At 41.0% G+C, this 22,686-nt stretch overlaps 1 protein-coding gene across 5 annotated transcripts in view; it reads left to right on the top strand.

The window, feature by feature from the left end:
- CTNND2 (catenin delta 2) overlaps positions 1-22,686 on the top strand; it is a 948,913-nt gene that overhangs the window by 508,667 nt on the left and 417,560 nt on the right. For all 5 annotated transcript variants that reach the window (XM_024247287.3, XM_054555411.2, XM_054555413.2 and 2 more), the window contains 2 exons: positions 5,576-5,748; positions 17,568-18,132. In XM_024247287.3, coding sequence (XP_024103055.1) covers positions 5,576-5,748; positions 17,568-18,132 — 738 coding nt within the window. The remainder of the gene's footprint in view (positions 1-5,575; positions 5,749-17,567; positions 18,133-22,686) is intronic.

Genomic DNA, 22,686 nt, shown 5'->3' with positions numbered 1-22,686 from the left:
AACAACTACATCAACTCTGAAGCTTTCTTGCATAACAAGCCCCTTGGGCTTTTTCTCTCAGTTCATTTTTGGAATGGTAGATGCGCTGAGCCACTATTTTTAGGGGACCTCCTCAGAGAAACTCCTCCAAATGAGCTTTATAAGTTACTAATGAAGATCAGGAGAAAACAACCACTTTATCACCAGTAGCTACCTCTAAGTAAATTTGTAAATGGGCAAGTTCTTCCAGAACCCATAAAGGTGAAACTGCTGCTACAAATGAAATCATTAGTAGTGAAATTTAAACAGAATATTTTTATTCTGCAGTTAAGTCTGATCAAAGTGCTTTGAACCTATTTAAATCAGTTCAGTAATTTTAGAAATAATCAACAATTTTTCTCATTGATTTTGTAATCTCCAGTAACCGTTTTGTACATAAATTCTACCATCTGTTTCCTTTATTCTTACTTAATATTTACTATTAAAATATTAGGAGGTGACATTTAAGCAGCAGTTTAAGTTTGAGAATGAGTTTTGAGGTTGATGGAAAAAAGAATTTCAGGCTGAGGAAACGGAGAACTGTCTCTAAGTGCCAGAAGATTTTAGCTTCTCATCTATTTGCTCTGACATTAGTTTTGTTGTCGTTGTTTTATTGCATGCAAGCCATTTTAATGAACTGTGCCTTGTATGTTTTGTTTGTAAGATGAAAGCTTGCAGGTTGTTGAAAGAAAACATAAATGATGTGTGGGACAGTCCTGCAATAAGGTTTTCAAGACCAAAATATCCCAGTGAAGGTTTTATGATTATCAGATCATGTGGCTATGCAATTAGATAATCGGATAATAATAACTGATATTTATATAGCAGTTAAAATTTTTCCAAGCACTTGCACATCCATTATCTCCTTAGGTGTTCAAATCTGGAAAGATTAAAATTTGTTGTGACAGAATCATGAAGTGTGTTTAAGAACACACATTCTGAAGCCAATCTGCTAGTTTTTGTTTTAACCCCAGGCCCACCAGTAATTGTGAGGTCTCAGTTAATGGATCCTTCAGTTCCCTCGACATCAGTGGGAATGGTTGTACCTTCCTCACTTAGATGTCATTAAAATTCAATGGGTTAGTAGATGGAAACTACTCAGGACAGTCTTGGAACTTCGTAAGTGCTCAAAAAAGGTTAACTGGTCATTACTGTCACTGTCATCATCATCTTTGTCATTATCATCTATGATCATATAAATATGAAGATGGGCTAGAGCCCAGGTCTGCGGACGTCCAGTCCTGGATTTTTTTCAACATATGTTCAGATACTCCATTAGTGTGGTTGTGACTTATAGAATAACTCGGGAATGCCACACTGTAGACCTCTGGCCTCTTCTGTATTATTACGAAGTATATTCTTTAATTGAAGGTCTACTGTATTCTGAAGCAGATGTTCAGCTAAAGCAGGCAAATATTAGCAATTCCAGATAAAGTCTCTTTAAAACTATGCACACAGAACAAGTGCACATAATCATGGAAACTCTAAAATACTCAGTTAATCTGATCAGAAGGAGCTGGCCATATTGTGTCTGTGTTATATAGTGTCTGTATTGATATGACCTATAAGTGGGTCTGAATTTTTATGCAGAAAATTAACATTTCAACCTCTATATCTTCTGAGATTGATTTTGTCCCACGAGTAGTGGACAGCGAGTTTCCTCTAGCTGGCACCTGGAAAATCTGTAAGGAGCAGTTCACTGGAGAAGCACCAAAATCTGAGACATGAAGATTTCTCCTGCAAACAAGTGGATTTCTGTTCACCCAGGACTTTTTCAACCTTAAACTGCTGACACGTATATATGACTTAAAGAAACAGTGCTTTGATATTAAACAAAAACAACTTTTGGACTTGGAGACGGAAGATAAGGATCCAAGCCTCTTCATGTCACCATGTGTGTGACACTGGCTGACAATTTAACCTCTCTCTGCCTCTGCCTGTACTGCTAGGACAAAAATGAAGATCATGCAGTTTTTTTCACAGGTTGCTGTGTAGTCTCTAACCAATTCATACATGTGAAAACATATTGAGACATTTGGTGTTACACTCAAGATCCTTGCTTCGTGTATCTTCTTAGGATTAATGGGATCAACTTTGTAGTTCCCTTGGAATATTTTCTCTCTATCCAGTTAAGACTGGTGGGTTTTGTTCAGAACAAAGACAGAAGACTGTCTTAAGCATTATCAATGTATCAGGAAATGGTTTTACCTTCTCATCCTGGCTCACAGGGGTGATTCATTTTGGGAAAAGCATTGGGCTCCGTTCTGAGGACTGTTCCATCATGGAGAAGGGCCAGATGGTCAAAGAAGTCACTGTGACCCCTCAGGTCGGCGTCTTGAAGGCAAATGGGACCATGGCTTCTGCTCTCTGTGGCCAAGAAGGACATGATGATCCACTGTTGTTCACAGTTCAGATGTCTTCTGGAAATCATTGCATTAAAGACAATAGCCTGTTTCCCTGGGTGAAATGTTAGAGTCCAGCTTCTTTCTCTTCTTCTACCATTTCTTTCCATATCACCCGCATCCTTCAGGTCATAGATTCCATAGGTTCAGGACCGCAGCCTCGTTTTACCTCTAGCCCAAGCAAGGCTTGATAAAAAGTCAAAAGTTCCAGAGGAAAAAAAAAAAACATAATTTAAAGCCCAAAACTATAAATGCTTTTTAAATCCTTGGCAAATTTGTATTTTCTACCTCATTGCACAGTAATATTAATAAAGCTAATTGAAAGTTAGTTACATTTAAATTGTACTTTCATTATAAAGTAATTAAGAATTGTCCTAAAATTTTAACCTGTTTCATATATTCATATGTCTGTGCTCTCTAAAATTGGAATGAGTAAATGACAGTGATTTAAAACCTAGTAAGCAATGGAAAAACATTCTAAAATGCATACATGGTTTTGGCTATTGTCTTGACTGTTCTGTCCTTGCCAGGTGATATGTCAGTGTTGTAATATTCTGATACATTGCTCATTGTTGCAATTACTTTTGTCAGAGTACATCTAGTTTTCAGTGCTTGAGATGTATGAATAGAGTAATGAGATAGAAAATCCTGGTTACTTTTCATTGAGTACTGATCAAATACACAACTGATTCTATAAAAGATGAACAGATTTCATTATTCTATCATATATATTCTGGGAGCAAGTAAACCATATTTTTAATTTAAATTCTTTTGAAAAGGGACTTTACATTGTCATTAGAAGATCCTGTACAGCCAGCATTTGTAGGTTTCTGGAGATAATTATATGAGTCTATTCAGAATATACAAAGTTATTTAACTTGCTAACTACATACTCAAAACAGTTCTTCAGAGCAATTCCTGCATTCTCTTTGAAAGACAAATAATGAGGACATGCAACTATCTGTTTTAAGATAATGCTAAACTTCTTCCATGAAATTAAATATTTTGTTTATGTGTTTATTTACTTCATTCTATTGATATTTCCAAAGGTCTGTGCACTGTCGCTGTATCTGCTTTAACCTTCTTTGCCCTTGGGATGCATTACTATCTCAAGGGGGGAGGAGAGTATGGCCAGTGCAAGCCATTATGCCCAGGTAGACTGTACAAAAAAGAAAGAGCCAAGAAAGCCACAGCGGGCAGCCCCCCATTGTCAGGTAGAATGGTGACCACCCAACTGAAAAGGCCTTTGCTTTTCCACCATAGCTCGCTCCCACCATTAAGATGTGACCTTCGGAGGGACCAAGGGTAAAGCCCTTAGCCGCAGTTGTCAGTGTCTTCCCAGTGCCCACCTCCTTCTCCTCCGCTTTACAGTTAGTCTGCACTTGCCCCATCTCCAGAGGCTCTCCCGTATCTCAGCCTGCCTGTCGCTTGGACCTCAGACACTGTTCTTTGACTCCGCTGGGCCTGGCAGCTCCCATAACAGTGATGGGGACAATACATTAGTGGCACCCAGAATCAAACTCTAAATGCATCTCCCCTCAGAGACTTCCTTATATTCAGTGATTAGTCCTATAATACCATTAGGACAGAATAAATGATTTTTTTCCAGGTTATTGGAAACGTTACCATCTGATACGTACTGTTTTCTCAGGACTGGGTTTCTTAAATTAAAAGTAAAGGGATTGCATTTGCACTTGTGTTATACCCTTCATGATGAAGTTGTGGCTGGATGAAAACACTTTTATTTCCTTGCTTACCTTTTTTTTTTCCAGAAACTGCACAGATTCCAAAATAACTGTACTAGCTAATTGGCATATTATTCAATATAAAATGTTGATGAAAAATTATCTTCATGTTGTTTCAAATACTGATGAAAAAATATCTTGATGTTGTTTCAAAGTTCCATCAGAAAACCAGAGGGATTGTGAAGGCTTTAAGTGCCAAAGATTTTATGAACCAATGTTATTTAAAAGAGGATGCATTATTTTTATGAAAGGTGATCCACATCATGTCTCATTTGAAATATAAAGTCATGTTCCATTCTTAAAAAGAAAAAAATAAGGAACTTGAAATTTGCTCATACTTATCGGAAGTGATACTATTGTCTAAAACAGCCAAAGAGGGGGATCAAGAATGATTTAATGGTTATGCTATAGTCTATATGTGTATATATGTGTATTATTACACTCCATCGAATATATGACTTTGTACTATGGTACAAAGAGACAGGAGAAAACTTGTATTGCCAAGTTTTTGCCACTAACACACTCTTCTTACCCCAGACCCTCTCAAACACACACAATGGAAAATAACAAGCACATTTACTCTCCTCCATACTTATTTGATCCCCAAAGAGAGTATTAAATTTGATCAAAGAAAATTTGCTTGAAAAGAAAATGGGAAAATGTTTGCAAGGATCTCATCTAAATAGAATGTAAGAAAACAAAACACAATTTCATATGCAATGTATAATTAAATAAGACCAGAAGCTGATTCTTCATCCCTTGTAATATCAGCTACATTCGTGGCACGAATTTGAACGCTGTATGTTCTCTTTGTTCTCCTACTGTGCACTGCTGTGATGGTAAAGGTAACCAGTCATCAGGGATTATGTGAGGCGACGGTGAATTCCACATTGTACAAAGAGCTATTAATATTTTAAACACTGTCTACCCTTCGGGCACTGAGGTATTATATCACTATTTATACAATAGAATTTGTCAGTGATTGGAAGGTTTCAAGTGTTTTAGCATCTCGATCATTAAGTAGGAGATATAATTATGTTAGCGAAATTAACAGGTACCGAAAAGTAGAGTTTTACATTATTTCAAATGTTTCTGATATTGTCTGATCCCAAAATAACTACTTGATTAACTAATTTGTCTCATAAGAAATGTCCCTATGTAGGTCAAGATGAGATCATTTGCAAAATCTACTCCTTTGAGAACTTTTAAACCACCACCAAAAAAAAAAAAAAAAAATCTCATCTGAGAGCTGGAGTCAAATTATATGGTCATTTTAGTTCTCAGAATTTTAAGCGTGGATGGCTGGAATCATGTGCATGAGATAATTCTAGGCTACTCTCAATAAATAATACATGTCATTTCTGCTTCACTGAGACTGTCACTGACTGCTCTAAATGACTTTCAATGCAGGGCCCAGCCTGCTCTCCCAGAGTGCACTTCAGCTCAATTCCAAACCTGAAGGGTCTTTCCAGTATCCGGCCAGCTACCATAGCAACCAGACCCTGGCCCTGGGGGAAACCACCCCTTCACAGCTCCCGGCCCGAGGCACACAAGCCCGAGCTACGGGCCAGAGCTTCAGCCAGGTAGGTACCCAGTGCTGTATGGTGTCAGTGGACTCCAAGGGGACAGGTGGGGAATGGGCATGCAGTGGATGTGGAGATTGTGGAGATCCAGCCTGCCTTTTTGTAGGTGTGTCCCTCAACTTGAGGGAAAATACCCTTTGGTGCTGTGAATGAAGGAAAAAAATAATAAAATACAATTATGGAGTAATGCTAAATTACAAACATTTTCTTTAGAAATATCTATGTATTGTTCACGCTATACCTGTCTTATATATGTTTCCCTGTGTGACTATGTCAGTGTCCATCTAGTTACTCCCTCTATGACTATATGTGATATAAGTATGACATACATTCTGAATTTGTGAGTGTACTCGGAAAAAAATACTGAGTATTGTGTCTCCTAAAAAAAGCATGGGATTGCTTTGGGGTTTTTGATATTAATATAAAGAAACATACTATAAATGTGTAATCAGGTAAACAGAACTGTTTGGAAAATAATTGTGATGAGTTTAGGCATAGCTGCATTTTGTGAAGTCTGATTTTGAAATGTGCCCTCCATTGTTTCTTTAAGGCACGTGCTTGATCTTACAGTTTCACTGCACAAATACATTAGCTGCAGTTAAAACCAACTCTTGATAAAAAGAAGCAGCTACCAATCTGGAAATGATTTTTTTTTTCAAGAAAGATGTAAATGTTGTTATATAGAAGAGAGGAGAGAAGGGATGCTAATATTTTAGTTTTTATGATTTTGAGGTACCCACCAGAGTATAATTTTGATCATCACACCAGAGTTAATTTATTGGAAGGCTGTCTTGTTTTAAGTTTATTTTCAGCGACATAGCCCTTTTAACCTCTGTGTTTTTGCTTCTGGAATGAAGAACTGCAAGCCCCACACCACGTTTGCAGCTGACAAAGTTAGTTTCAGCCCTTTTGCATTTATTGGGCACTATCTCTTTCAGGAACCCTTCCTCTGAAATGCTCACTATGCACCACTGGCTCTGTAACCCCTGAGCCCATCTCTTTCACCAATGTATTGATGTTATCCATCCAGGCATTCCTCTAACTAAACTGAAAGCTACTTGAGGTCAGAACTTTTTTCATAATTGTATCAGGAGCACCTGGCAGGCCACATGGCCCCAAGAAATGAATGCAGAGGTGAGAGGCAAAGAGGGTTAACAGCCTGGTGCAGGCACTACTATGTGTTCATTTATGTGACATTCACATTATTGAAGCAGGAGCTGAAAGTTTTTTGGATTTCCACTACTAACATTAAATTATTGTGCCAGAAACAATTTTTAAAATATGATTACCTTCTTCAAGCAACATCCTTGTTCATCAGTGGCTTTGTAAGTTTTACCTTCTCACAATGCTGAATGATAGGAATGTGGGTAAGAGGAACTGATAAGACATTCCATTGGGATAAAGGGCCTGTCCCTCCACCCACATTCAAAGTTGCTTTAAAGTTTAATTAGAAAGGGTTACTAAGTTATAAAGATATAAAAGCTCTGTATCTGAAGTCATCAGAGTTATAGTTTGAAGACATTGATAAATGTAGATGTTCAAAGATATAACTTAAGTTTGAGGCAAAGTTACTGGTAGACTCACTTACCTGGCAGTGGGTAGGATGCACAAGTCTGAATAATCAAACCAGGAGTTGAAATGTTCTAATTCACTCTACTAACAGAAGGGAAACCACTGTGGAATATCTGAACTCTGATTTATTTAACTCAGTGGTAGATATTGGTACTATAATTTACTTTAGCTGTGTGCTGAAGTATGAAAGGCATGCTTATTGAATATTCTGTAGCGTTTTGTAGCGCCTGTGACTTCAATGTAATGTCAGAGAAACGTTCAACAAATAAGCCAGCATTTTCACTCTGCTTTTAGTGTTATACCCTTGAGAGAAGGGGGGCCACATTCCATTCCAATAATGACACTATTGTTCAGATCCCTCTATTTGAGTGGTGTGATACTTTTCTTTTCAAAATTCTGATCAGTGTTAAATCTTACTCCTTCAAGCCTAGGTTAATTTTTACAATATCCTGTAATAATAAATTGCCACAATGCCTAATATAATTCAAACGATGGCTAACAGATGTCAGACCAAGTGAGTATGGTCAATGATCAATCAAAACAAAAATACTCTATTTTTTGGTCTAAAAAACTGTGTAATTCTAAAGTAAAGCAATAATTTTTTATCTGGTTCATAAGTTTAAATGTAATTTCAAAGGAGTATTATAAAAGCTCAAAGATTCTAATTTCAGTATTTAAAAATCTCTATTCAGCATAATAAATGCTTATTCAGTGATCATCACCAGGATCTACAACAGGCCCTGATGATATGTGTGTAACCCGCATTGCCCCAACTCATCAGCCCAAAACTCAAACTGTAAGCCACCCAAATTTCCATAAAATATTTGTTCTCTGACATTATTCTTTAAAATCATTCTTCTGAGACTTAGGATGAGTTCATGGAGCTGGTCCAGAGGAGAGAGAGTGGACTACCCTTCCCATCAGACCCCAAGGCCATTCTAGAAAGTGACCTGAGCTGATTTATAGATATCCTTTCCCCACTGCCAGCACTCTGCTCAGCTATCCTGCAAGCTCCTGCCCCAGCCTCTAAATAAGTTGTGTAGGTCACCCCTCCAGAGACCCCTTCTTCTTCCAGGTCAACCTTCACCTTTGTGTGTCTAGGTTATTCTTTGATGCATTCAAGATGTTTATCATGTGCCAGTTGATGCCAGGAGCCTATGTGCTTGGGATGGAGAAGTAAAGAAAGTAGACATGATCCCAGTCCTCAAGGAACTTCTATTCTAGCATCAGGGATGGAGACTCAGAAAATCAACACAGCAAATAAGTAAATTGCACAGTACATTAGAAAATGATGGTTTCTATGGGAAGGAAATGTATACAGACTAGGGTAAGCAAGATCCAAAGTGCATGGGGGAGTGCAGCATGATAGGGACCTCAAGGAGACTTTTGGGCAAAGACATAGAGGAAGAGGTAGGAAGCTATATGGCTCCCTGTGAACAGCAAATGCTGTGGCCCCTGGATGGGGCAGCCTGGCATGCTGACAGAGCAGCAAGGATGCCAGGGTGGCTACAGTGGACTGCAGGAGTTGTGAGGTGATGGGAAACCACTCAGTCATTGGTAGGATTCCATTTTTTACTGGGAGTGAAGTAAGGAGCCAGTAGAGAATTTCAAGCAGAGGAACGACATGATCTACCTTATATGTTAAAAACATTACTCTGTCATATAATAAGTGATATCCTATAGTTAGTTACATTTAAGTCTGCTTCTTCCTATTAGATTGCCCTGCTGCAAGAGTGAGAACAATGCAAGACTTACCTTCATATCCCTCACAATTGACTCAGGGTTCACCAGATATCCATCAGGTTCTGCCAACACCAGCCTGATGTTTTATAATTATTCTGTATGGTTTGTGGGTGGGCTAGAAGATAAAGAAGTTGGCTTTTTCCACTTACATGAAATTTCCATTGGATTATATGAAATGCTAAATATAAAACTTCTGGCAAAGAGGAGCCAAAAACCAACTCTAAACATGTTGGTTTCACCCCATGTCCAAACAAAAAATAGTTTCACCAAGCATTTTGTCCCTCAAACAAAAAAATTATGCAAGAAATATAAAAATATACATCTGTAGACAGAGCACTGGCAAAGGAGTACACAAGCCTAAAGATTTCAAAATCTTTGCATAATCTCCAATAGAATTGAACAGTGTGCACAACCGCAATCTTAGGGAAATGGCCTGCTTGCTGTAAGAAATTAAGAATTGTATGATAGTTCTCTAAAATAAAACTGAACAGTGATAAGTGTTCTAGAAAAGCAATACGCTTTTTGAGAAACAAAATTTCCATTTCTTTTTGATCTGGCTTATCTATTGAATGTTGTGCTGACTTTTATGTCTTAAAAGTCCTCATTAATGCTATATCATAATCATAAGTACACCATCTGCTCACTTCTTTCAGAAGGAAGTGTGTTCATTGTGTTTGGAACATTGCTTATTGGTGCACACTCAGGCAAGTGGATGTGAAGGCCAAGGGGAAGGGGAAGTTGAAGGAGGAGCAAGTTCCCTGTGAATACCTATGTCTTGAGCGTTGAATAAAAAGGGTGGTAAAGACAGCTAGTATGACTTCACTCCCATTTGCTTAATTATGAAATAAGTTGTTGTTAGGTAAAACCTGCAGAGAAAAGTCACTAATAAATTTGGAAAACACAAAAATTGCGGACATATTTTTAACATAAATGTATACATTATGCAACATTTAGAAGACAATTCATATTCTTTCACATATTTTCCTTGGCATATTTGCAGGAAAGTGGCAGAATATTTGTTTTTAAGATAGTTTTAGGATGACTCTCTGTTGTGAATCCCTATTCTTTGCTTTGCTTTAAAATCTTTTCTCTCCGTTTTCTCTTTCCAAGATAAGTATATTTAGTTTGGCTTCAATAATGGAAACTTTGCTCGTGGCAGGGAGGGTGTATATATGTGTTTTGCTGTAACATTTTCTCTTCTGAGCAAATATTTGGGCTATTGCAGTTATATTAAATGAGCCTCTTGCTGAAATAAAGTTCTGTGTAGTATATTTTTGCCAGTGCTCATGTAGGTTTTAAGAAAGAGTTGCCATCAAGAAATCTCTCCTTACGTATTCTTCAAGATAAATTTATAAGATACTTACGTCATTGTTTTATTTCTTTCTTCTCTATTTTCTTTCCACTGGTAGACCACAGAAATGGCCATACGAAATACTTTTCAGAACATTTACTGATAATAATCCTAATCAATTTTCATTAAAGGGAGGTCAAAGGGAAGGAAAAATCAGTACTCAAGGATGCAAAAATCTACGTCACCATGTTTGCACTTGTGACTTAAGAGACCTGGGTAAAATGAATCCATTGCCACCTCCTTCTAACTGCAGTGGCAGAGACAAAATAGTTTGCAAAATTTGTCTCTCTCACTTTCTCTCTTGTTCTTTCTCTCCCCCTCCTCCATAATTTTGGGACCATTGGGCAGAGAGAAAGCAGCAAGGGTGGTTTCTGTTATTATTTCCAGGGATATAGTTGCTTTTATGGTCCTTTTGATTTGGATGTTCCCATCTGAGGAAAGGAATTTCTTCCAAGTACCTTGGATTTTCAGTTACTTAAGTTCAGTTTGTTGTGGACACCACCCTTCAGTGTCAGTGGGACATCACCACCAGGTAAACCCAGCCCTTCTTTTCTCACCAACAATAATGATCCCAGTGGTGATGACTTTGGGGAAGGTGTATAAAATGTGCATAGAAGCTATCTCTTCTCTTATGTTACATATTAGCTTTTACCAAAACCAGCACCCCTCAAGAGAATCATCAAACAAGGCCCTGGATGATTTTATTTAGTTATTGCCAAAATCAAACTTTTCTGGCAGTACCAGAGTTTTCTTCCTTTGGAATTAAAGAATGGCATTCCTTTGGAAGATGATTTGAAAAGAACACTTTTCAAAGTTTTTGAGCGATGGTGTGCATGCTCAAGCAAATTCATTACATCCCAGGGAGTAAGTTCAAGGCACACAACTTATTTGGGGATGTAGATTTGTTTTCCTTGCACTATGTTATAGGAACATTTCATATAGTACTAAATATGACCGTAAGCATTTTGGAGTTGGTGATTTCTTCATGTTTCAGAATTGTGAGAGTAAATCGCCTTGTCTGTCTTTGTGCGCAAGCCCAAAGCTCTAGACAAACTTACACTAGGAAAGTGCAACAATTTCTCAAAACTGTTAATCAGCAGCACAGTGCTGGTATGACTCATTTACCTTACCAGAGTGCTGTCAGTAGAAACAGACTTCTTTGAATATGTCATCTTTAAGCCATGCCTGTTTTTTGTTACGCAGGATTGATCCTGCCTTTCTTAACTCACTGAAGGAGTACATTTTGTCATTGCTTTGACTTTCTCTTGGCCTTCTCACAACTTAAACCACTCTGCATTGAGACATCTTCTTCACACACCAGCTCCAATGTCTTCCTCCCCCAGTCCGTAGCCACATTCACATCTTGACTCCTCTGTGGCCCTGGCCCTGTGGCCTGCGCCTTCCTTTGAATGTGCTCCCCAGCTGCACCTGTCATAACCCTGTGCTTGCCTGGGCGCACTGCTCCCTGCGGAGACCTTAGGTGCGACCAGCCAATATTATCTGGAAAAGGAAGACATCATTAGTAACTAGGTTTGCCAGTCTGATTGTAATCCCAGGAAAACAGAAAGGGATGAATACAGTGAATGGGGGAGCAGACTGCTGATCCCGTTAAGCTGGACTCAGGGAAGCCACAAAACGGGGCTCCAGTTCTCCATTCCTGACACTGTCGGCCCGGCTGCCCAGCATCCTGGGCAAATAGGCCTCCTGTCCCAGAACTGGGGGCCTTGCTGGCAATTTAAGAAAACTTGGCAGGTCTAAATGCATCTTCACAGGACTGCTCATAAATCATGAGCCTGCTTTATAAAATGTGCTTTTGCTTAGTGACAGGGCTTACTCATGATTAGAAGTCAAGATTCCTTAGAGATTACAGGCTGTCAAGTCTCTTGTTAACTGGATATAAGCATTGAGGGGATTTGTTTTGTTTTGTTTGCACTGCCAGATCCCCAAAGAATGAGGATTGAATAAATTTTCCAGTTCTGAGAATTGTCCCCTTATGACTCCTCTGCCATTCCTACTCCCTCCATAGAAGATTCAGCGTGAAAGAATCTGGAAGCAAATGTGCTCGGCACTAAGACCAGTGCCACTTTCTGGTTTAAGAGTGCTGTATTCTTAGGGGCTCCTACTCCCCCAAAGAACAGTGTCTTAATTGTGAGCCAGACAGTATTCCGTACAAACAAAAATACACCATCGATAGATCTCCAAAATAACATCAAAGTAAAATACTCCGTATAAGGGAATCGTTGAGAGCTCTTCAAAAACAAACTCCTCATTTGTACGTGGTGTAGACAGGTCGAGCATCCCTTGTTTGAAATGCAGGGGATCAGAAGTGTTTTGGATTTCAGATTTTTGGGGGGGCGATTTTAGAATACTTGCATATCCATAATGAGATTTCTTGGGGATGGGACTCCCCCCCAGTCTAAAGACAAAATTCATTTATATTTCATACATAACTCATAGCCTGAAGGTAAGTTTATATGACATTTTAAATAATGTTGTACATGAAACAAAGTTTATGTACATTAAACCATCAGAAAGCAAAGGTGTCAGGTATAGAATTTTCTACTGTGACATTCATGTCAGTGCTCAAAATGTTTGGGATTTTTGGATTTCAGATTTTGGATTTTCAGAGTAGGGATGCCCAGACTGTAGTAGGCTCTTGTTAATGGTTTATTGAGTCAGTGAGTAAATTAATGCATCAAACTTGAGTACTGTTCATTAATGGCTGTTGGAATAATGTACATATTCCCTAACTTCCCATTTCAATATTTTTTCTACTCTATTTTGTAAATACATCCTCCCCTTAAACAGTTCTATAAAATAGGTATAAATGCATCTATAATTACACAAGAGGCCTCAGTATACCACTAAGTACACACACACGCACACACCATGTGATGTAAAAATTGTGACACTGAATATATCCTAAATCTGACCCATCTGAGACATATGTATACAGATAAAATAATTTGTAATAGTTTTGATGAGTTAATGTTCCATATTTTTCTTGAAAAATTTCCCATAAGGGAAACAAGAACTGAACTACACTTAATGTGCGCCATACTCTGCCTATCAGAAACTGTTGAATCAGAACATCTCCTTGATGGGGTTGTTTATCTGTGAACATTCTGCTTCCTTGTCCATTTCTCATAAATGGGTTCCTCATTTTGAAGGAGTGGGAAAGACAAATAAAGTTGCCCTCCAGGCTGAGACTGATCCAAAGAGCTGAGAATAAAGACAGAGTCAAGAATTGTCTCTGCCAACAGCCTAGATGGTGTGACCAAGGATGGGGCCCAATCTATTCCAAGTATATCTAAATTTGTTATATCATTATTTTTATTTTCAGAGTCACACATCAATAAAAAATTATTTCAACTGTCTTTGCATGTACACACACATTTCCAAATATCTCCAGGGAAGCAGTATGTAGTAATCTTTAGTTTAAAAAAGGAAAATGAAACTTTACTTGAATTCTAACTTTAAAATCAGATTTGCAGCTTTATAGTGCTAACATACTTTTAAGGTAGAATTGAACTCTTATGACACTAAAGTGAATACAATTCTGTATGTGTTGAAATGTGTTTCGATTATTTCTAATGCAACGATGGGTAGTAATAAACTATCCTATGATTGTGTAGCTGGCTTGAATGACAGCCTCAGGTATCCTTAACTGACAAAGAGTTACTAAATCAAATCGGTAATGAAAGAAAACATAAGCACAAGGGTGAAAAGAGGCTCCCCCAAATTTTGTTTTTATTCAAATGATGCTACAAAACAAATTTCTCTGTTTAACCAAAGAATAGTTCTTAGGCATTTATTACTCTATAAGCCATTGAAATGGAGTATAACACCCCTGGTTTATTTATTGTAAACTGCAGAGGGGCTTAGACAACTGTGCTGTCCAAGAAGGTGGCCACTAGTCACATGTGGCTGTTTAACTTAATTAAAGTTAAGTGTGTACTGAAGTTCCTCAGCTGATTAGCCACATTTCAAGCTGTCAATCAACCCATGTGTTCAGCGGTGCCATACTGAGCAGTACAGATTGAGAACATTCTCTGCGTTGTAGAAAGCATTGCTGGTAACTCACCAGTGTAGCTGGTGCTCCTGAGAAGGTGCTCTAGTTGATGATGGCTTCTTACGCAAATGGATTCAGGAGGCTTTTTTGGAAGTGCATTTTAGTACATAGTGGACAATACCACTTACTATGTTAAACAGTATATCAAATTTTATTGTTTATACTTTTCCTTTTTTCATGCCAAAATTATTAGCACAATTTTACCAAGATCCTATAATATCTAAAAGACTTTCAAATTGGTTGCCGTAGCTTGTCAAAATGTCTACAGCTCATGTGGCAGTTCTCAAGACTTCTACAGATTTGGGGTGCATTTAAGAAAACATAAGGGACAGTCATATTCAGCACTTAGTACACCTGAGACTAGATGTTTTGACAGATTACAAGAAAAATAAAATATTTGTAAAAAATATTAAGGTTTTCACAGGATACATGTTGTTATAATATTTAAATATTAGAATGAATACTGACTTAATATTCTCATTTACACTGGTATGCTTTAGTTAGTATTTATTTAAAAATTATGCTATTTGGTAATGGCATCATTAGTGTACTCTAAGGTTGTTTTGTTAATGCTACATAGCCAAGACATAACAAAAAGTTTTTGTTTTGTTGTAAACAGGGAGCAGAGAGTGCTCCTGAAACCTTAGAGAAAGGGTTCTTTCTTCTCATTTTGTTCCTGTGGGAAGGGTTTTCAGAAATTTTTGTCGGATGCTTTTCCATCACTTGCCGCTGTGTTCTGCGTGGCTGAGTGTTGCTCAGGCCCCAGTTGATGGAACCCCAGCAGAGCTTCAGAAGAAAAATGTCTGCAGCTTAGTGGTAGTTCTCAGAGCAGCAGCATCTGCCTGCTCTGGGAGACTGCTAGAAATGCAGACTCTGGGGCCCACTCTGCACCCTCCAAATGCAAGTGTCTTCTGGAGCAGTGTTGGCAAACTTTGACCAGCACCATAATCACCCAGAGTACTGGTTAAAACCCAGATCCCTCGGCCCCTCCCCCAGAGTTTGTTCAGTTTATGGTGGGGTATGATTCTGATTGCTCTGATTCCTCTAGAATTTTTTTTTTTTTAATGCTGAAAAGACCATCCACAATGATGCTGCAGCTGCGGGAACAGGGACCTCACTTTGAACACCACTGCTCTAGGGGGACGTGGGACTCATACTTGGTTGCACAGTGAAATCACCTCCTGAGCTTCCAAAAAAAAAACTGATATATGGTCTCACCTTCAGGGATACTGAATTAAATGGCAATGGTAAGTCATGAGTACTGAGATTTTTTTTAAAAGCACCCCTGGAGATTATAATATACAGCTAGATTTGAGAAGCCTAATCTATTTAATACATGTTGCATGCTCAGAGCTGCCACTGGGAGAGAAGCAAAATTGCATCAAAGCCACCCCCTCAATGACTCTGGATGAAGCTGGACTATTTCTCTGGGGCTCGGAATAAGCACACCCACATCTGTAGTGTTTGTCCCCCATCCTCCATATATAAGACCCTCATAGCCTTGAGACTAACTTGAGGAACCATTCCGCAAATATTCCTGGAGTCTCTGCTAGGAATCAGACCCTGTTCTAGTTGCTGGGGACACATCATTGAACAAACTCATGGAGCTTACATTTTACTTTCACTCTTAACATTAAAATAATTGCTTTATGGATTGCATGTGTGTATGAGACTATTTAAAATATATACACCGTACATAAATACATACGCATACACATACACACACTCTGCATAGAGAAAGTCTCTCGCCAAAGTGTTTACCTCCTATGCCAGGCTGCTCCTAATAGAGAATTTTGATGTTGCTCAATTAACTCCCTCAGATCTGCATATGAACTTGACATCCCAGATAAAATTTGGAATGCCTGTGTATGTGCAGTGAAAGTGCCCAGTCTATTATTTGCCAATTGCCATTCCAAAACGGGTAGAGAGGCATAATTGAAACTTTTAATGGCTAGCATCTGTTCAATCTTCTCTTCCTCCCTTCCCTCCATCTCTCTGGAGTCCTCCTCCCCACTCACCTCCACCCCTCATTTCAATCCCTCCTTCCCAGCTTCTCTCCAACTCTGTGTAAAATCCTACTCCCTTTTCACACCAGCAGGCTCTCAAAATCCTCTCTGCTCCCCCGGGAAAGCCTGGAAGATCTGAGACCTCCTGCCCAGAAGTGGTTGACAATGTAGTGTTTTCATTCGAATGCAAATTTGTCTCTGGACAAGATTCAAGGAAAGTGCTTTCCCCTCCAACTGTCTCTCCAGCTCCTCCCCAGCCCTTGTTGTCTTTTGTGTTCTTGTAAATAAATGAGAGGCGAATGGCTTTCAATTTGAAGACACAGCTGCAGGGGGCTCTTAAAGGGAGCTAGAGAGAGAAAGATGCCGAAAGATTGGGAGCCCAGTGTTAAAATCTAGAAAAGGGAGGCTTTTTTAGCGTTCTTATTTCCAATTGCTCTAATTCCTCTAGAATTTTTTTAATGCTGAAAAGACGAAGCGAATTCATTCTGACTTAATATTTTTCCCTCCGTTTAACTTTTCATTGTCCAAAAAGAAGAATCAACGCGACAATAGCAACAGAATAAACTGTAAGAAGTATGTTTATTCTTGATGTTCTCCAGATAAGTATGTAACTCGGCCAATCTCGGAGGTAGAAAGTGTATCTAATGAAACGACCTGGGGCAAGGGTGGGGAGTGGGGGACAGAAAAAGATTTACTGCCCGAATTTTTCATTAAAACGAGCAGATCGTGATTGCCCTGTCGGGGGGGGGCCTTTAAAAATCTTTATGTGACTAAATGCGATGCTTCTGCTATTCCCGAAATAACATCGATATGTAAGCAAACACAGGTCTTATTTGTCAAAGGTGACTTCCCTCCAGTAGTCAGCTGGCCTGTGCCAGTGTCCGGACAAGAAATCCGCCCCAGGAGAGTTCGGGGCACAGGTTCGCATACCGCCCCGAGCGCAGCTGGGATCGCAGAGCCGCCGGGCGCCCGCGGCATCCCCGGTGTGCCTCTGCTCTCGGGGCCGGGCTGGGCCGGGTGGGCCGTGTGCTTCTCCCTCGCTAAGTGCGCGTGTTCTCTCCTCTCCCGGGCACAGGGCACGACCAGCCGCGCCGGCCACCTGGCGGGGCCCGAGCCCGCGCCGCCGCCGCCGCCGCCGCCGCGGGAGCCGTTCGCGCCCAGCCTAGGCAGCGCCTTCCACCTGCCCGACGCGCCGCCCGCCGCTGCCGCCGCCGCGCTCTACTACTCCAGCTCCACGCTGCCCGCGCCGCCGCGCGGGGGCTCCCCGCTGGCCGCGCCCCAGGGCGGTTCGCCCACCAAGCTGCAGCGCGGCGGCTCGGCCCCCGAGGGCGCCACCTACGCCGCGCCGCGCGGCTCCTCGCCCAAGCAGTCGCCCAGCCGCCTGGCCAAGTCCTACAGCACCAGCTCGCCCATCAACATCGTCGTGTCCTCGGCCGGCCTGTCCCCGATCCGCGTGACCTCGCCCCCCACCGTGCAGTCCACCATCTCCTCCTCGCCCATCCACCAGCTGAGCTCCACCATCGGCACGTACGCCACCCTGTCGCCCACCAAGCGCCTGGTCCACGCGTCCGAGCAGTACAGCAAGCACTCGCAGGAGCTGTATGCCACGGCCACCCTCCAGAGGCCGGGCAGCCTGGCAGGTAAAGGCTCGCTGCCACCTGGCGCGGCTCACCTGGGCGCGTGGCGGGGGCGCAGAAGCAGCAGCCCGGCTTGAGCAGAAGCGAAGCCGGGCGCGCTGTCTGCCAGGTTGCAGTAGTGGCAGGAGATAGAGAACGCCAGGGCTTCCCTGGAACAAGTCAGTATCTTCCCTACAGTTTGTCAGTGACTTCTTTTCGGGAGTAATGTGGTGTCTCAATCTCTAACACCTATATCACTCTCTTCTCTCCTCTCTTCTCTCTCTGCCCTCTCCCCAGTCTAAAGACTAACTCATAAAAGTGAGACACATTTAGGAAAGCATCCCATAGACTGTTGATGATATCCAGAAAAAAGCAAAACAAGTAACAGTTGCAATATTGACAAGGTCAACTTCAGTTGTCTACATTTCATTGTGGAAAAAGTAAGGGATTTTCTCAAATTAGACGTTCAGCTTACATAGTTTTCAATAGTAGTGGGGAAATAATTAATAATGAATTGCCTTGAATTATTACCCTTTTGTTTTGACTTGAATTTATTTACATCTTTGCTAAATTAGTTATTGGGAAAACTAAAGGACTCTCCCATACCTGTCGTTGGATGTACTTGGGTCCTAACATTTGGGACAAAGTTAGCAATGATGAAGTCCATTGAATTTGTACCTGCTTTATTACAGGGAGTGAGGGGCTGGGCTTGGGGAGAGAAACCTGCTTTCCTCTGCCAATTTAGAGGAGGTGACATTTCTGTGGTCGTTATGCCCGTCAGCGACCAGGCTGCGCTGGTGCCTCTCTGCTGTTAGTACCATATGCTCAGCTTAAACAAGACACCATGATTGAAAGACTAATGTTTTGTCTTCTGAAACACCTGACAACTAACCCGGATTTATTGTGATTTTTTTTTTCCCTTACAGAAGTATTTGGTAATTGTGTCACTCTAGTAACAGATGCTGTGCTCATATGCTTCCTTTCTTGACACAAATAGATGACTGTGAAGATAAATAGGATTTAAAAAAGGAACTTGTTGCATTGCATGAGGCAGGTGGCCAAAGGCTTCTTTAATTCAGCACAGTAATTGCCAGTGTGGACTGGCCTGGCCTAGCAGGATGCAGGCTGGGGTGCCGCTGTCCACAAAATTATGCTAGCTACGTTTACTGAAATGAAAATATTCTCTCACTCACTGCCTCTCTCTCTTAAATAAAATTTTTGAGGTAGACAATTATTAGTGCCAACCCAGCGTGTGTACCAAAATCTTTATGCTGTAGGGACTCAGGAGTAGCGATCTGCTTAGAAAAGGGGGTGAGTGAACATGTACTGAAACTTCATGTATATGATTTTGTAAAATAAGTTACCAGATCATGTCAAGAAGGGGGAGATGGGTGGAGTTCTTACGAGACTCCATGACACCCTTCTCAGCCATGCGCACCACCACAGAGAAGAGGAGACTGAGGCACAGGGAGTCCAGGCGTCCTACTAGAGGCCATTTCATTCCTTACACTTACCTCATGAAAGAAATCAGGAGTCTTAGCTTCCAGTTCTTTCTCCCATGGGTGATTTGTGTAGACTTTTCATGTTCTAGTTTATCATTTCAGTAGCAATCAAGAGTGTGGCCCCATTGCTGAATATACCTGTGGAGAGGTTAGGGAGGGTGAATGGAGCTGAATAGAGCCAACAGCTCCTTCTATCATTGCATCTAAGAAGGGGTAGTAAAAGTACATTGTAAAAATAGATTGTGTTGCACTTAGGTTGCAAACTATGGCCCAGGGAAGGTATAAGGGACAAACTCAATGCTTCTGAGAAGTTAGGAATATTGGAACTCCAAGACCCCCATGCCTGATTTTGTGTGCTTGATACCATTCGAGGCACTGTGAAGTTGGGAGCTACTTGGTTTGCTAGTTGTAAGAGCACAGTTAGGTCAAGATGGCAAAACAGCTTTTGGAATTTCGGGATTGTGATTTTAGAGATTTGTCACTGATGACTGGGAAGGGTGGATACAGGATAGGTAGTGACTTTCACTAATTCATCATTCTACACACACACACACACACACACACACACACACACACATACACAGAGTCTCACTCTGTCGGTTGCCCAGGCTGGAGTGCAGTGGTGCGATCTCGGCTCACTGCAACATCCATCTCCTGGGTTCAAGTGATTCTCCCGCCTCAACCTCCCGATAGCTGGGATTACAGGCACCTGCCCCTACGCCTGGCTAATTTTTGTATATTTTGTAGAGACTGGGTTTCACCATGTGGGCCAGGCCAGTCTCAACCTCCTGACCTCAAGTGATCTGCTCGCTTTGCCCTCCCAAAATGCTAGGATTACAGGCCTTAGCCACCGCACCTAGCCACCTTCAATAATTACTTTTAAGCACCTTTTATATACTGCCATTGATTTAGATCCTAGGGATAAAAAATCAGCCAAAATTCCTGGCCTTGTTTCAAATGAGGAAGACAGAAAATTATCAAAATACTTATGATAGATGGCCAGGGAAGGCTCTAGTTAGGAAGTGACTTTTTAATATATAATTTCCAACTTTTATTTTAGATTCAGGGGGTACCTCTCTGGGTTTGTTAGCTGGGTATAGTGCATGATGCTGAGGTTTGAGGTACAGTTGATCCTGTCACCCAGGTACTGAGCATAGTACCCAATAGTTTTGTTTTGTTTTGTTTTGTTTTTTTGTTTTTTTGAGACGGAGTCTCGCTCTGTCGCCCAGGCTAGAATGCCATGGCGTGATCTCGGCTCACTACCAGCTCCGCCTCCCAGGTTTACGCCATTCTCCTGCCTCAGCCTCCTGAGCAGCTGGGGCTACAGGCGCCTGCCACCACGCCTGGCTAATTTTTTGTATTTTTAGTAGAGAGGAGGTTTTACATGTTAGCCAAGATGGTCTCAATCTCCTGACCTCGTGATCTGCTCACCTTGGCCTCCCAAAGTGCTGGGATTACAGGCGTGAGCCACTGCGCCCGGCCCCCAGTAGTTTGTCTTTTAGATTCCAGTGATGCCATTAGTTAGTACACAGTACTTATACAGAAGGTAACTTTGAATCTGTCCTGACATAGGTGAGTGAGCTGGCCCTATGACTATCTGGGCAGAAGGTTTTCTAAGCAGGAGGAACAGCAAGTTAAAGGGCTTATAAATGGGGGTGTGTCTGATATGTTTGCTGAGTAGCAAGGAGACCGGGGGGTTAATCAGAGAGAACAAGAGCAAACACATGACTTGAGGTTAGCAAAGTGGGAGTGGAAAGCCAAGTCTGAGAGGCCTTGTATGTCTTGTGGAGAACTTGATGCTGCTTCCTTTGCTAAACCCATGGGCACCATTGAGGATTTGGGCAGAGGAGTAATGCATTCTGATCTAGTTTGTAACAGGGTTACTTCGGCTGCCATTTGGAGAACAGACTATCAGGATTAAAGGCAAAAGCAAGAATGTCAGTTGGGAGGTGATTGCAGTAATTTAAGCAAGAGGTGATTATGGTTTGGGTTAAGATGGAAGCATTGGACGTTATGGAAGAGGGTATTATAGTTCTGGATGTATATATAAGGTGTAGCCACTGAGATTTTCTCATGCACTAGGTGATGAAGGTAAGAGAAAAAGAACTCAAGGATACCACCCACGCAACAACCAGAATAATGGAGTCACCCTCGATTGAGAGGGAGTGGGCTGCAGAGGGACCGGGTGGTCTGGGAGTAGTTCTGGTAAATGCTAAGATCTTGGTTTTGCAGAGGTGATATCTTTCAGAATCAAAGTGCACATAGCCAGTAGAAAGTGGAATACATGCAGGTTAGAGTTTTTCAAGTTTTTCTTGTTTCGCTATAAACATTTCCAGAAATTAGAATTTCTATCTGAGGGTTTCGGGTCATTGACTGCAGTGGGCACTTGGTAAGGAAACACACATTCACAGTTTGCACTGGATCTTCCTGATAGCCAAACCTTAGAATGTCTGACCAGAAATTTCAGAGTTCTGACTCTCTGGGAAAACATCATAATTCAGATTCAACCTAGAGAGTGTAACTTCTCAGATGTTAAGTCATCAGAACGCAAAGATCCCTGGATAGGTTTAAAAATTTCATTTCTTTTATTAAAAAAAAAATCGTATCTGCTTTTATCATATAGAGCTACCTGAGTGGAAAGCCAACTCTGCCTTGGGGGAGCTCCCTAAGGCTGGTAGGCTCGTTGCTTACCAGCTTAATATTATTCCCTGATAAAAGGGTCACCATTGTATCTATTCATGTACTTTTGCACATAAATAAGGTAACATATGTAAAGTACTAGCACATTTTCTGGCTCAATGGAAGTTAACTGGTATTATTTAGTAATACGTACCACACTACCTTGGGTGTGCAAAGAAGAAGACATCCATCTTTGCTTCAGACACAGCAGGTTTATTGAATCCAAAAACATGTCAGTGTCTGTGTTGGGCATATGCAGATGAGTGAAGCATAACCCCTGGTTTCAAGAGACTTAGTTTCAGAACAGACACAAGAATGGGCAGTTTTAAACCCCGTTCAGAGTCAGACAGAAGCTGGTTACTATGGGAGCATCCTAGTGGAGCATCTTACCGTGGGG

This window comes from Pongo abelii, chromosome 4 (assembly GCF_028885655.2).
Source record: "Pongo abelii isolate AG06213 chromosome 4, NHGRI_mPonAbe1-v2.0_pri, whole genome shotgun sequence".
NCBI lineage: Eukaryota > Metazoa > Chordata > Mammalia > Primates > Hominidae > Pongo > Pongo abelii.
This window is presented reverse-complemented; position numbering and strand designations above follow the sequence as displayed.